Source organism: Crotalus tigris, unplaced genomic scaffold (genome assembly GCF_016545835.1).
Source record: "Crotalus tigris isolate CLP2741 ecotype Arizona unplaced genomic scaffold, ASM1654583v1 scf7180000017940.1788314, whole genome shotgun sequence".
Taxonomy (NCBI): Eukaryota; Metazoa; Chordata; class Lepidosauria; order Squamata; family Viperidae; genus Crotalus; species Crotalus tigris.
Genome location: NW_024096732.1, coordinates 1,430,358 through 1,445,373, shown reverse-complemented (window position 1 = coordinate 1,445,373; position 15,016 = coordinate 1,430,358). Strand labels below are relative to the sequence as shown.

Genomic DNA, 15,016 nt, shown 5'->3' with positions numbered 1-15,016 from the left:
TCTTTTAAAAGATGCCATCTTCCCTCTGTCCCCTCACTGGGTCTTCCTTTCTCTCCTTCCGGCTTTCAACAACAACAGCCCCCTCCCCACCCTAAGCACTGCCACTTTTGCAGATGGGGTCGAGAAAAAAAGAATAGAAATGGTAAGAGCAGATGCCAGAGGAGGTAAATTGAAGGACGGCCGATCTCCCAGGTTTTGCAAAATAGAAAGGAAGGTCCAGGATGAGGCTGGCAAAGCTGGTGAAATTGGCAAGGCTAAGAATGAGGAAAGAGAGAGAAGCGAAGGAAGGAGAGACTTTGATTTTGGGAATCTTTAAGCTCGGAGGGGGAAAATATTAATAGAAGACGGGTTATGGGTGATGGAAAGATTTCTGAAAGTAACCATGTTTCAGGCAGGTGTGCGAGCGTGGAAGATTGGATGGAAAGGGGCCCTTTGAACTGGACGCCATCAAACTGTAGGCAGCGAAACTGGATGGATCCCTCTCTGAGGTTCTGCAGAAAACCAAAAATGTTTTCCAAGCCTCTCCAAAGCTGACTCTCCCTTTTCATCATGAGAAGGACACCGCTCCCCAAAAGAACTTCCTAGCATTGAGCAAAAGGATGAAAAAGATCGAGAAGACTACATCCTGGAGAGAAGACGATGCAATCACATCAAACAGAGGAGACATTTGCACAAAAGCTAGTCCACCTTGCTTGGGCAGACTGAGCAACGTGGAGCTAGATCTCTGAAGCTAATTTCCTTTTTTTTTAGGATGCTGGACGATAAAGGTATCTTACTGATGACACCCACAAAATTTTGGAACTTTTGAGTGGTGGCTTCTGAATTCTGACTGGGGGACAATCCAAGGATTGTAAGGAATGTCGTCTTTATTCAATGGAGATAGCCACACATTCACAAGAGGCACTTAGCTACCTCTGAGAAAAGGGATTGTGTTGTAGGACAGAGGCCCTCAAGAGAGCCAGTTGGGTGTAGTGGCTAAGGTGCTGGCCCAGAAAGCAGAAGGCTGGGAGTTCCAGTTCTGCCATAGACGTGGAAGCCAGCTGGGTGACTTTAGGCTAATCACTAGGAGATGGCTGAGTTCTAGTACTGCTGTAGACATGAAATCCAGCTGGGTGACTTTGGGAGAATCACCCGGAGACGGTGAATTCTAATACTGCCGTAGACATGAAATCCAGCTGGGTGACTTTGGGAGAATCACCCGGAGACGGTGAACTCTAGTACTGCCGTAGACATGAAATCCAGCTGGGTGACTTTGGGAGAATCACCCGGAGACGGTGAATTCTAGTACTGAAAAAAAGAGAAGGATGAGAAGGAGACTCGGCTATCGGGAGCTACAGGGTTCAAAGAGACACCCCAAACTGCCTCCAGGGCAACATTCAGACAGAAAACAAAGAGGGGGAACCGAGATCCATTTTAAATGTGATTTTTGTGTAAGAGGACACCGACACAGCAGCCCGAAATGTAATCGTGTGGAATTTTTTTTATTATAGAGAGAGTGTAAAATGCAACTGTCAGTCAAATAAAAAGAACATTTTCGTTTTAAAACATCATGCTGAACATTATCCAATTTTTTTTTCTGTATACAGTTAGACATTTCAAGCATTATAAAGAAATAGGAGGGAGGGCAAGGAAGATCCTAAAACAGCAACTTCGATACAATTCAAAACGGAATGTCCCATAGATCAATTAAAAATGTCAAGAAAAAAATAGCTTTACTTCCGTTTTTTTTTTCTCTTTAAAAATACACTGTTATCTGTACAAGAAAACACTACAATAAACACTGGAAACCATATTATCCCTTTTATTAAATCAAAAAATTATTCAGAACATACCTATGGTTAATACTAGATTTCATTTTTATTTCCTCTAGGTAAAATTTGACAAATATTAAGGTAAGAAAATACTTAAAAACAAAGAAAAAAAAAATAAAAAGCCAAAAGCAAACACACACCCTGGAATTAAAAAATAGTTACTACTATTTTATAGGATTTAATGTTCCACAGTGCTTGTTAAAGATACTAATAGCAGTTTCATCTTAATATTAAAAATAACAGTATTTATTTCTGAAATAGACAAAAAAGTATTTTGCTCTTTTTTTTGTTTGTTTTTTTTAAAGATGCTTGGAGGTCTTAGATTTACAAATGCAACTAACCAGGGAAACATAGAACGGAAAACAGTATCACTAAAAAATTAACACATTGCTTTTATATTAACCCTTTAGATCTCTAGAAATTATACAGCCCCTATAAAATGCCCCCCGCGATAAACGAGCTCGACAGCAAACAGCAACTGTCTCAATAAAGAATTCACATAATTAATTACAATACATAGCATAATTCAGTTTCTTCTTTTTTAAAAAATGCAATAAAATCAAAAAAGACAGCCAAGGTACAAGAAAAATTAGAAGTAAAATATTTAATGAATTTACATATTTAAGAATATTTAAATACTGTTTTTTTTAAAAAATTCATTTTCTTTTCTTTTTAGAATTCGTTACATACCACCTAAGACTTCCAAGCGTGTTTTTTTTTCTGTTTCAACAGAAAAAGATTTTAAAATCAAAGTACAAGGAGAAGAGATGGGGAAAAAAAGAAAAAAACCCAACAAAACTAAACACACGCGCGCACACACAAAAACCCATTTGTTGAAACGTCACAGCTTTGGGGAAAGTTGTGATGCCAGCTGTTCGTTGGCTTCCCTCCAAATCATGTTCCCGGAGTTTCACTTTGTTTTTTTTTTTCCTTACAATTTTTGAAATGAATCCTCCCCGAAAAGCAAAAAACAAAACAAAAAGCAGAAATTAAGGAAATGGAAGAAAATGATGTCGCATGTCCATAAAGTTTAGTACACATTGCTAATTGTTCCTGATTCTTAGAAAAAGTTCAGTATAGATTATCCTAACCACTAGTGTTTCACGAAAGAAAGAAAGAAAGAAAGAAAGAAAGAAAGAAAGAAAGAAAGAAAGAAAGAAAGAAAGAAAGAGTCTTCAAACGGTTGCAAATCTAGAAACCTCTGTTACAAAAAAGGTTTGTTTCCACAATGATTCCAAGGAAAAGGAAAAAAAGGAAGAAGAATCAAACAGTTGTTCTACTGCTCCTGAAAAAACAAAGAACAAAAAATAAAAGTGAGGGGAAACAGAATTAAAAATGTTCCATCCTAATTTGACCCTGCAGATAGGAAAGACAACCAGACCCATCATCCTCACCCACGCAAACTTCTCACCTACAACTGAAGGAGTCCCCATGTCACCAATGCTTTGGGCAAAAGTTGGCTAAACTGTATTTGCAATTTCTTTTTCTTAAAAAAACCCTCTGTGTTTTACAATGTTTCTTGCCACAGATGCTAAGTTAGGAACGTGGTTGTCAAGTGTAATCGGGCATCCGAATTTTGATCACGTGACCACAGAGATGCTGCAATGGTCCTAAGTGTGAAAACTCATCGTAAGTCACTTTTTAAAACTGTTTTTCACACATACGACCGTTGCAGCTAGCAGCTACCTGTGGGTCACCTGATCAAAATCCGTCTGCTTGGCAACTGGCTCGTCTTTAGGATGGTCGCGATGTCCCGGGGTCACATGATCCCCTTTGGCGATCTTCTGATGAGCAAACTCAAAGGGGAAGAAGCCAGATACATTTAACAACCGTGTTGCTAACTTAACCGCGGTGATTCACTTAACAACTGTGGCAAACCTCACTTGGCAACAGAAATTCTGGCCGTAAGCCGAGGACTCTTTGTTAGAGGATTCTTGACTTTATTTCTTGGTTTCTGCGGTCGGCTGGCAAGAGGTCAAAGCCCGGCTGCCTTGAGGCCATCCAGTCTCCTACAAACCGGCTTATTCTGCCTGCAAGAATCTCGGCTGAGCGTAACCCGTTGACTTTATTTGCAATTTCTTTGTTTAAAAAAAAAAAGTGTAAATTTATTAGCCGCCCACCTTACTACGAGGCAACTTCCATTAAATTAAGTCTCTTTTTGTCTTTCGTCTTGTCTGTGAATGGCCAGCGATTAACAGCTTTCCTAGGCTGCACTTTTCATTCGCCGGGCGCCCAGGGATTCGATTAGCTGCCCGATGGGCTTAAAGACGGGAACTCCGTGCGAGAGAAACACCCACCTGGCTGTGAGCTTGCCCTAACGTCTGCCCATAGTAGGCCGCCTGCTGTCGGTAATACTCTGCCCACGCCATCGTGTAATCTGGCTGGTTGCTGGCTTGGGAAACAGCTGTGGCAGCGTGACCTGGAAGGGAGGGAGGAAGGAAGAGAGGAGAGGTAAAGGGGATGCCGAAGAGGAAGCTGGGAAGCAGCTAGTGCCCCCCCTCCCCTCCCCAAGGGGATTCCTGCTTCGGGCCCAGCATTCTTTCGCCAGCAACGCTCTGGATGCTAAGCTCGACCAATCTAAGGGTGGGCACTGCCAGTCTTACTCGGGAAACAGGAAGAGCAGATGAACTAATTCTACTTTGCTGTACAGCTCCCTTAACAAAATCTTGCAAGTCTGAAGGTGCAAATCGCCCACCGTCTCTTTTGCAGCCTGAGCCGTTCCTTTCTGAGTTTCTTTTTCGGCCCGTTATGCAGCTCTGGGACGTCCCACCCCTTATCTGACTGTTCTCTAAAGCTACATTCACAGACTCTTGCCAGTGTGAAGGCACAAAACTCCCACTGCCTCCTTTACAGCCTGAGAAACTAGGGAGGATCCCTTCTGAAGGTTTGGCCCTGCCTGTTGTGCAGTTCTGGGCGATGCTGTCTCTTCTCAGGCAGAACTCTGGGGATGCTGCAACGCCCTCAAGTCCCTTTTTTCAGTGCCGTGTTAACACTGAACAGTCACTAACCACCAAATCGAGGTTTACCTGTATTTTATTCTGGCTGCCACAACTTAAGTCCAAGTTTTTTGCACACATAAAGGAACCGTGTTTGGAGGTTCTTCAGCCTGATCCCTGCCTGTCGGTCGAGGGTCTCCCAGATTGCCCGTCTACTTACTCTGCTTCTTGTAATAGTCTTCCCATGCCTTGCTGTAATCCGGTTGGCTGTTCTGCTGCTGGCTTTGCTGACCTAGACGAAGAGAAGCAAAGAACGAAGAAGAAGAAGTTACAGTGGGGCTGGACCGAGGACAGGATCCACTTCCTGGGCCTGAACTCCTTCGAGATATTTATGGATCAACTTTTCAGAAGAAGATCTGGGATCCCATGCCTCCAACTACCGGAGGGAGAGGATATGTCACCCAAAGGCAGAATGTGGCTTTGCCAGAGCTGACTGTTCCCTGTTTTATCTGGGAACATACGTCAGAGTGCAGAGAAGAGCAACAAAGATGATCAGGGGACGGAGGCTAAAACATGTGAAGAAGGGTTGCAGGGATCGGACATAGCTAGTTGGATGAAAAGAAGGACTAGGGGAGACACGATAGCCGTCTTCCAATATTTGAGGGTTAGGGTGAGGGTTAGGCTACATTAACAGAATCTTGCTTGGGGGCAAAGCTGTCAATACATCCCCGTGCAAGCAAAACGCTGCTTTGTCTCCAGTGAGAGATGTTGACTTGCAGGTCTCCAGACTGCCCCAAGTACCCACCACACACACACACACACACACACACACACACAATCTAGCATAGGGAGATACTTACTTGGAACCTGCTGCCCTGGCTGCTGCCATGTTTGGTAAGTGCTGCCCCAGCCCTGGGTCATGAACGCCTGGGGACCGCTGTGGATGACAACCCACCGTTACTGAAGCAGAGTCCTTCCATTCGTACCGACACGGCTATAGTATATAAAATGAGAGCAAACCCCACTCCGCTCTAGCACTGATGGTGTTACCTAGTTGGGTAATGAAACGTCTGCAAGAAAACCACCCAGCTCAGAGAGCACCCAGGACTGTGGAGGATTGTAATTGCAACTCTGACTTGAATCTTCCTCTCTGTGAATCAACCACTACCTAACAACGCAGAAGCTGAATTCTCGGATGACAAGGCCTGTCTTTTTTGTCTCCTGGATGCTGTGACCTCTGTCCCCCGTTGCCCCCCCCTCAAAAAAAACAAAAACACAAAACCTTTGAGCACTGCCCTCTGCTGATTCTGACCTTGAGAAGCAAAGGCCCAGGTTTCAAAAGCAGAGAATGGCCTTTGTCTGCATCCTTAAAGCATCCAGAAGGATGCCACATTACAGACCTGTACTTGGATTGCAAGCACCAGTCAGGCAGGGAGAAACAAATAGAAAAAAACAAAGAGAAAAAAAAAATCTTACTTTTGATGAGTTGTCGCAGGTGGCTGGCTGAAAGGAGCCTGGCTAAATCCTCCGGGTCCACCTAGGCTGGTGCCCTGGAAAAGACATCATTAGGGGCCCACTTAGACCAAAAGCTCCATGGCTGAATGACAAGGTGACCCTGAAAGCATTCAGGGGCTGCGGGCGACTCGGGGATACCCAGGGTGAAAGGGAGAGACGTCATCTATGGGCCCAGGGTCTCCTGCAGTCAGGACTGCTGAAAATTCAGAGTCCTTTCCCACCACTGGGAAAGACACGAAAATGGTAGCACCAGCCTTCAAATGGACACCAACTGGGTATTTCTTGGTCTTCTTTAGCTTCCAATTTAGTACCATTGTTTAGTGGTGAAGGTGCTAGGTTAGAAGCAGGTGACTGAGTTCTAGTATCGCCTGAAGCATGAAAGCCGGCTGACTTTGGGCCAATCACCAGGAGACGGTGAGTTCTAGTCCCGCCTTAGGCATGAAAGCTAACTGGGTGACTTTGGACCAGTCACCAGGAGACGGTGAGACGATGAAACGAAAGAGGACTTACTCCAACTTTCTCATCGATCAAGTGTCTGGCCAGCTCGATCTGCTGGGGCACCCCCCGGATGGTGAATATCCGAATGTTCGGATCCGTGTTGGGAGGCGGATTTCGCTGGAGTTCCACATGCGCCCCGGATTGCTGGTTTATGCTCTTGATGTTCTCACCCCCTGCAGCAGGATAAAGGTGAGGGAGACGTTGGGCGAGAACGTGCGCCTGGAAAGCTGTATGGCCCAAGGCCTTCCCCCAAATCCACTGCAGATGTGTATATTTCCAAGGTACACAATCTACCCAGGGTGAGGGCATTCAGCACCCTCTTCTGCTAGACATGATCCTGGGCTACTTGGGGTCAGGAGGTGGGGGCCCTTCTTTCCCAGAGAGCAAAGAGACAGCTAAGCTTGGAGCTTTGGGTATGCAGGGAAAGGGTGAAGGAGGACCCAGCGACTCACAAGTATTTAGAATCACAAGGCTGGAAGGGATCTTGGAGGTCTTCTAGTCCAACCTGCTGCCCAAGGAAGGAATTCTTATACCGTCCCAGACAAAGTTCTGTCCAATTTTTTCCTGAAGACCTCCAGTGATGGGGCTTCCTCAACCTCCTCCTTCTTCTCCCCTTCTCCTCCTCCTCCACCCCACAAACCCCACTCCCTCCTAACAGTTGGGTAGTTGGGTAGTGAAATATCTGTGAGGATAACAACAGAGAGCGCCAAGGACCCCACAGTCCTCCTCCTCCTTCTCCTCCTCCCTCCACTCCACTCCTAGTACTGATGATGTTGCCTAGTTGGGTAGTAACACATCAGCAAGAAAACATCCAAGCCCAGAGAGCACCAAGGACCCCACACATCAGCCCTGAGCTACCAATATTCTCTTCCAGAGTTTAGCATCTTGTTCAAAGCCCCTAAAATAGATTAATTCACAAAGCTAAACTCTTGGCCACATGGCACTCAAATATAAAACATCCCCCTTGCAAGAACAGAGATTAAGGACCGTATCCCAATAGGTGCAACGTACTTGATTTTATTTATCCAACTTATAGGCCACCCATCTCGCCTGGAAGCAAGACGCAACGAAACAAGGTCACACTTCAACCATGAGACCTCCTGCAAAATTGCCCTATCCCAGTAACTCCAGGCCAGCATTTGATTTGCAGGTCAACAAATGCCGCCACGCTGCCTTATAAGAGTTTGGTCCCCGATTCCCCAAAGGGCTCCCCAAAACTAGCAAGGGCTGGTGGAAAGCCTCTGCCTGCCATCTCTGGGAGAGAAAGCACCCAACAAGGAAGGGCTTGTAGAAGGGTGGAGCACAACTCATGAAAATTTAGCTCCCAAAGGGAAGGAGACCTGGAAAGATATACCCAGAGGAGGGCTTCGGTCTCGCTTTCTTAATGAAATTTGCTTAACAAAGGATTCCTCCACCGGCTAACAATGGCTCCATTCTTTGGCTGGAAACTTCACACAAGGCGGGAGGATGGCCTTGCTCCAAAGGAGGCGGGCAGATGTGATACGCATGACCCTCTCTCTGCCCCGGGTGAGCGGCCAGGAACCAAAGGCAAAGGGGAGATGGACCAATTAGTTCAGCAGCTGAGAACATTTGCTCTAGGCAGGCAAACAAGCCCCTTTGCAACAGGTTGGGATCGGCCGTTTTGAAGGCTTCCCGCCTTCCTGCTCTTGGTTGCAGAAACCAGCAAGCTCTACCTCCTTGCCAGTTTCGAAGCCAGCAATCGGGGTTTGATTTTCAGAGTCTTGGGAAGGGTGGTGAAGGCACCACCAGTTCTACTCCCACCTTAGGGATGAAAGGTGGCTGGGTGACTTTGGGCCCAAAATTTCTGTTCCTGTTAGGTGAATTTTGCCCCATTTTACGACTTTACTCGCCACAGTGGTTAAGTAACATGGTTCTTAAGTGAATATGCCTTCCCCATAGACTTTGCTTGCTTGTCAGAAGGTCGCAAAAAGTGATCACATGACCCGGGACACTGCAACCGTCATAAATACGAGTCAGTTGCCAAGCATTTAAGTTTTGACCACGCGACGTTAGATGTTAAAATGGTCAATAGAATTCTTTATCGGCCAAGTGTGCCTGGAGGGCGATAAGTCACCTTTTTCAGTGCCGTTGTAATTCTGAACGGACATTAAATGAACATTACCTTCTCACCCGTCCTTTGTGTCCTGATCAGGGCACACTTGAGGACTTTGTGGCATAGCGGCAGAATTCAAGGAACGTTGCTAATTTCTGGGCAAGATCCATTTAACTTGCTCATGTTTTGATCTTGTATTTTACATCTAGAATTTTACGTCGTACAGCAGGCCTTATTTTAATGGTGGGACGAACAAACTTTGGTCACGGGAGAGCAGATTTGGCCACGGGAGTTTTGGGACAGATTCAAAGTTTAAATGCGCCAGTCGACTCACGTCCCTGGGCGCCAGGACGGGGGAAATATCAATTCCAGCCTCTCCGTGCAGATTCTGCTCAATCCCTTCGCCTAAGATTGGAGGGGCGAAGAAAGAGAGCAAGGCAAGATGGAGCATTCGGTTCCAGAAAGCGCTCGCCCCCTTTTCACAAAGGCAGTCACCCGCTTAACACATGGTGCTTGTCTGCAGACAGCTATTCAGGACGGGGCTGCTTTTCTTCAACCTGACCGGGAAACAGAGGGGGGCCCACAGCTGGACACAGAATCGTAAAGCAATTAATCAAACAAGGCTAAAAGCCAACGGTGACAAGGAGGTGGCTGCGGAGATGGTGGGGTTTATCATGGAAATCCAACTCTGGGCTTTTGAGGAGGCTACGAGACTGTCCCGACTGGGCCCTTGACCGGCCGTTCTGAAGCCTCCCCTCCCTCCCCCCACGACCCTGCCCCACGAGAAAGTGTCTGTGGAGGACAACTCCAAGATACTTTGCTAAGTTGTTTTCCAGGGGATTTGCTCCCTCCTTTGGAGAATTGCGATTCATTTAACGACGGTGGTAAGAAAGAAGCTCAGGAAAGTTATAGAACCATGAAAGGAAGGATGCAAAAGGAGGGACGGAATGAAATGCGAATGGCAAAAACTAAAATATTTTTTTTCACATATTTTAAATAATTATATAGAATTGTTTAATCGACCCGTGGCGAGTTGTCCCGTTCCCACGGCCATGTCCTGCAAACAGCATCCCACAACGTGGCTTGCATCACCTTCCACTTTAAGACAGAGGGCAAGTGTGGAAGGCTGCAGCAAAGATGCCCAGATACACTACATGGAGACGCGAAAAACGGGCAGCTGGACCCGGATGCTGCGTTGAATCGCTCAAGGTGGCACTGGCCGATACGAAAAGTGGGCCCTGCACTGTGGGAGAAATGCCAGGGTGAGGAGGACAGCAATAGCGCTTAGACTTATATACCGCTTCACAATGCTTTGCAGCCCTCTCTAAGCGGTTACAGAGTCTGCCTGTTGCCCCCAGCAATCTGGGTCCTCATTTTACCGACCTCGGAAGGATGGAAGGCTGAGTCAACCTTGAGCCGGTCAGGATCGAACTGCTGGCAGCGGGCAGAGTTTGCATGCAGTGCTGCATTCCAACCACTGCGCCAAGCAGCTCTTGGTGATGATGGTTAAAGCCGCAAGGACTGATTTTTCTTCGTGCACATTTACCAAGTTGCTGACATTCCCCCGCCACTCACCTTTGCCGATCACCAGGCCACATTTATCAGCTGGCACCGTGTAAGTGATTTCCTGCATGCCACCGGGCGTGCCCACGCTCCAGTCTCCCCGTCCGCGCCCTCTGCCCCGGGGGACCGCGAGGCTCCCAAAACCGTCGCGCTCCTGGAAGTGAAGAAGACTACCTCTGACCACGTGGGAAACGCCTGCGTGCTGGAACAATTTCATCCCCTTGCTACCACGCCTGCAATCCTGTGCTCTAACTGCAGCGCCACCTCTCTCCCCCCCCCCCCCATCAGAAGAGCAGTTCAGCCCCATTCAGAAGCACTTGAAGGAAATTGTTTAGTCCTAAGCTTGCTGGTGCTCGGCCTGACTTACCTGTGCTGTGAGGATGAGCTCGGTGATGATGTGACCCGCGTGTTGGCACCGGTCAGGCAGGCCCATGACCTGTGCAACTCTTTCTGGACTGATGCCATCATCTGTGGAACAAAGAGAGAGAAAAGCCCAGTGAAACAACCACAGAAGGAAGGGAAAAAAAGAGGCAGAATCTTGGTGACGTGAAGAGCTGCAGACTCCGACTCCCAGCCACCACAGTGAGTTCTCAGCTTACGACCACAACTGAGCCTCAACACTTCCACTGCTAACCACTGCTAAGGGGAGTTCTGCCCCATTTTACAACCTTTGTTGTTAAGTGAATCACCTTAGTTCTTAAGTTAGTGACGCAGTTGTTAAGTGAATAGATATGAGTTGGTTAACAAGCGTCCGAATTTTGATCATGTGACCACGGGATTGCTGCCCTGGTTGTAAGTGTGAAAAACCATGATAAGTCATTTCTTTTCAGTGCGGCTGTAACTGTGAACTGCTCTAATGAGAGGACTGCCTGAACATCGGATGGATGTGACTTTTAGCGGCATCCACCTGCTGTCCCTCGCCATGTTCTTGTAAAAATGTATAAATTAGGGATGTGCAAAATGTCCCTTATTTCGATGCTGTCTGGCTTGCAGCCTTTTGCCTTTGAAATAAGCTTGTGCAACATTAATAAAAAACCCACTTCGGTTAAATTGCCAGCTTTCTAAATTTATTTTAAGCAGGCTGCCATGGTTACGCGACTGGGAATGAGAAATCCAGGCTGATCCACTGAAGAGAGAGAGGGGGAGGGGGAGGGAGGGAGGGAAAGGGGGTGTGTGCTCAACAACTGCCACCAAAAAGTGATAAAAATTGGGTGCCGTTTCGTGACAGCTCCCTTTATGGCCGTCATGACTTACGACCGAAATTGTGGACTCAATTAAGGTTGTAAGTCGAGGATGACCGTTAGGCTAAAAATAAAATAAAAATAAAAATGCAAACCTAAAATACTGAACCATGATTAAACCATATCATACAGAAAGAGTCTAGACCAGGGGTGGGGAGCTATGGCCCCTTCATGACTCGTGGACTTCAACTCCCAGAATTCCTCAGCCAGCATGGACTTGTGGGAGTTGAAGTTCACAAATCACGAAAGGGCCGTGGTTCCCTCACTCCTGATCTAAAGCAGCGGTCCCCAACTTTTTGGGCACCAGGGACCAGTTCCACGGAAAACAATTTTTCCAGGGATATGGAGGGGAGGGAAACGTGGTTTCATACACTAATTAGATCCCACGCCAAGTACAGATGAAGCTTCGTTTGCTTATGTGGCTACCGGGGACCTCTGGTAGCCACATAAGCAAGAAACCTGGCTCAAACCATTGAAAAAACAAACCTGGTTTAAACTGAATCCTAACCCCCGCGTCGTTCTGAATCTTCTTGATCATTTCGCCGTTTCTTCCTATTACGATCCCCACGGCAAATCTGGGCACGGAGACCTGCGGAAAGGAAGGGTGTTACGATGAGGAGGGGGCTTTAGACATGAACCCCCCCTCCAACTGGACCGGGTTCAGGTATCAAGGCTGGAGCTTCGTCTCACGCCAACGCTGAATGTCAAATTTTCATCCCTCCCTGCAGTTTGCATTCAGACCAGGAAAGGGAGTTAAACACTGGTTTACGCCCACAGAGGTGGAGATTTTAGAACTGGGTTTAGGAACCGGAAAGCAAAAAGACACAGGTTCACACGACTGCATACCTCTATGCTTCCTCCCATTCTGGATGTAAAATCGTTGCGTATGCCCCGGAAGTCGGCCTGATCTTTTTCTCGGATAATCTCCAGGACCATCTCTCTGGCTTGCTAGAGGATTTTGAAGGGACAAAAGGATCCTTGTTAATTAATGGAGGGGGGAGCCTGTATTTGGGTCTGCCAGGAGAAGGGCTGAGGACCTGGAAAGCAGGGTGAGGCTCTTCGGCTGCTCAAACTCTCAGCAAAAAGCAGGACAGAAGTTGGAAGATTATTAATGCAAAAGGCAAAAGAAAGAAAAGGGAGAGAAAAAAACCACACTGGAAAAATAATCTCAGGCAAACACACAAACAGAGACACACACCCCTTCTCTCTCTCTGGGCTGTTCTTCCAAATCCTTCCCCAACTCTTTATTATTATTATTATTATTATTATTATTATTATTATTATTATTATTATTATTATTATTATTATTATCAGCACGACTGCCAAATCCTCTCTCGATACACACCTGTACTTTAAAAGCATCTCCCGTAATCCGAAGAGGTTTATCTGCTCCAGTCGGTAAGGGGCCATCTTGGATCATCATCATTTTCACGCCTGTTCGTTCCTACATATGCATCGCACAGATAACGGGAAAGGGAGGAAGAGAGAGAGAAAAAAACTACAAGAATAAATGAAATGCTAAACCACACACACACACACACACACACACAAAAAAAAAACCCTGCTTGAAAGCTATGAAGATAAGACAAGGAAGGGAGGACTGCAAGGGAAGGAACTGAAAGATTTGGTCATTTTAACAAAAAGGAAACAATCCTTTATATATCCCTTCATTTTTAAAAAAAATTTACAGTCCAATCATGTGTGCTGAAAAAAGGGACCAATGGGTCACGTGGTCCATCCCCAGGGTCACGTGGTCAAAATGGCAACCGACTCATAGTTATGACAGTCGCAGTCCCCTTTTGTGACCTTCTGACAAGCAGTCAGATTCGCTTAATGACCGTCTGACTAGCTTAATGATGGCACCAATTCGCTTAGCGGTGAGAAAGGCTGTAAAATGGGCAACGCTCCCTTAACAACCGTCACGCCTAGCGACGGAATTTCTGGGCTCCACTGAGGTCGTAACTCAAGGACAAGCAGCAGGGGACGGAGGGCGAAGGGGAAGGAGGAGCCTACGCACCTGCAATTGTTTTATCGTTTCTCCGCCTTTGCCGATCACCAGGCCCACTTTGGAGGCTGGAATGAGGATTTCTTGTATTGTGCTGTTGCCGTCCATCTCGTTGTGGAAGCCGGGTCCGTTCCGACACCGGTCTACGATGTGGCCCAGAAGCCGTTTCGCTTGTCTTCAGAAGTTGGGGGGGGGGGGAGTGAGAGAGAAAATACAAAGAGAGACGAAGGGAAGGGGGGAAGGGGTGGGGAAAAAGAGAGAGAAAATCTCAAGGAAATTGGCTAGCAAATTGCACCCACTTCCCACCTTGTCTGGGTCCAAAAGGGAACGCAGGGTGTTTCTTTTGGTGGGGAGAAAGGAAAAAAATAAAAGGAAAGAGAAATGAAGAAAGTAGAGGCAGTCCTCGACTTACGACAGTCCATTTAGTGATCGTTCAAAGCGACAACGGCACTGAAAAACAGGACCGTTTTTTCGTAGTTACAACCTCTGCAGCATCCCCAGGACCACGTAGATCAAAACTCAGATGCTAAGCAACGGGTTCATACTTATGACCGTCGCTGTGTCCCGAGGGGGTCACGCGATCCCCTTTTGCGACCTTCGGACAAGCGATGTTGATGGGGAAGCCGGATTCACTTAATCACCGGGCTGCTAACTTAACAACTGCAGCGATTCACTTAACTGTGGCGAGAAAGGTCGTAGAACGGGGCAAAACTCATTCATCCAATGTCTCGCTTAACAACAGAAATGTTGAGCTGTAAGTCGAGGATTACCTGTAACACCGCTTCAGTGCTGGGGTGACCACACGCTAAACCAACCGTTAAAAGTTTTGGTTCCCCCTATTTGGAAAGTGGCTTTTCTCCACTCCATCCGACCCTCCCACCCGAAAGAGAGAGGGGCTTTCTCTAGGTCAAGTTCACCCTCTAGACCGGGGGGGGGGGAAACTAGGGCCCCTTTAGGACCTGTGGACTTCAACTCCCAGAATTCCTGAGCCAGGCCCCTTTGCTCTAGACAGGAGATTGACAGGACCCCTTCAAAGCATTTCAGAAAGGGACACACAACCCTCCATCTAGACTGGCTGGCCATCTTGACAGATGCCAGCTTTGTACGCAGTTGATACCTTCCTGACGTCTCCTCAGACTCTTTCTGAACCTCTGTAGGACTCTCCGTAAACGTCACAATCAAAGTCAGACAACCACCTCTGGTGGCTACTATTTGTCCGTGGTGACGCAACTGCTGCAGTTGCTGGAAGTCCTGGCGACATCAGTTGTCTACCAGCAAGTTACTGATGACACAGCCCTCAACGGGCCAACTTTTGTGGGGTCCTCGGTGCTCTCTGAGCTTGGTTGTTAGAGCTTAGTTGTTTTCCTGTAGAT

General features: G+C 46.9%; 1 protein-coding gene across 2 annotated transcripts in view; it reads right to left on the bottom strand.

The window, feature by feature from the left end:
• Positions 1–1,460: 1,460 nt before the first annotated feature.
• FUBP3 (far upstream element binding protein 3) overlaps positions 1,461–15,016 on the bottom strand; it is a 31,974-nt gene continuing 18,418 nt past the window's right edge. For both annotated transcript variants that reach the window (XM_039345159.1, XM_039345160.1), the window contains exons 8-19: positions 13,656–13,818; positions 12,984–13,082; positions 12,485–12,586; positions 12,125–12,227; positions 10,765–10,865; positions 10,410–10,551; positions 6,773–6,933; positions 6,224–6,297; positions 5,608–5,684; positions 4,968–5,039; positions 4,109–4,230; positions 1,461–3,096 (exon numbers count right to left, since the gene is read on the bottom strand). In XM_039345159.1, the coding sequence (XP_039201093.1) occupies positions 3,088–3,096; positions 4,109–4,230; positions 4,968–5,039; positions 5,608–5,684; positions 6,224–6,297; positions 6,773–6,933; positions 10,410–10,551; positions 10,765–10,865; positions 12,125–12,227; positions 12,485–12,586; positions 12,984–13,082; positions 13,656–13,818 (1,225 nt within the window). In that variant the 3' untranslated portion in view covers positions 1,461–3,087. The remainder of the gene's footprint in view (positions 3,097–4,108; positions 4,231–4,967; positions 5,040–5,607; positions 5,685–6,223; positions 6,298–6,772; positions 6,934–10,409; positions 10,552–10,764; positions 10,866–12,124; positions 12,228–12,484; positions 12,587–12,983; positions 13,083–13,655; positions 13,819–15,016) is intronic.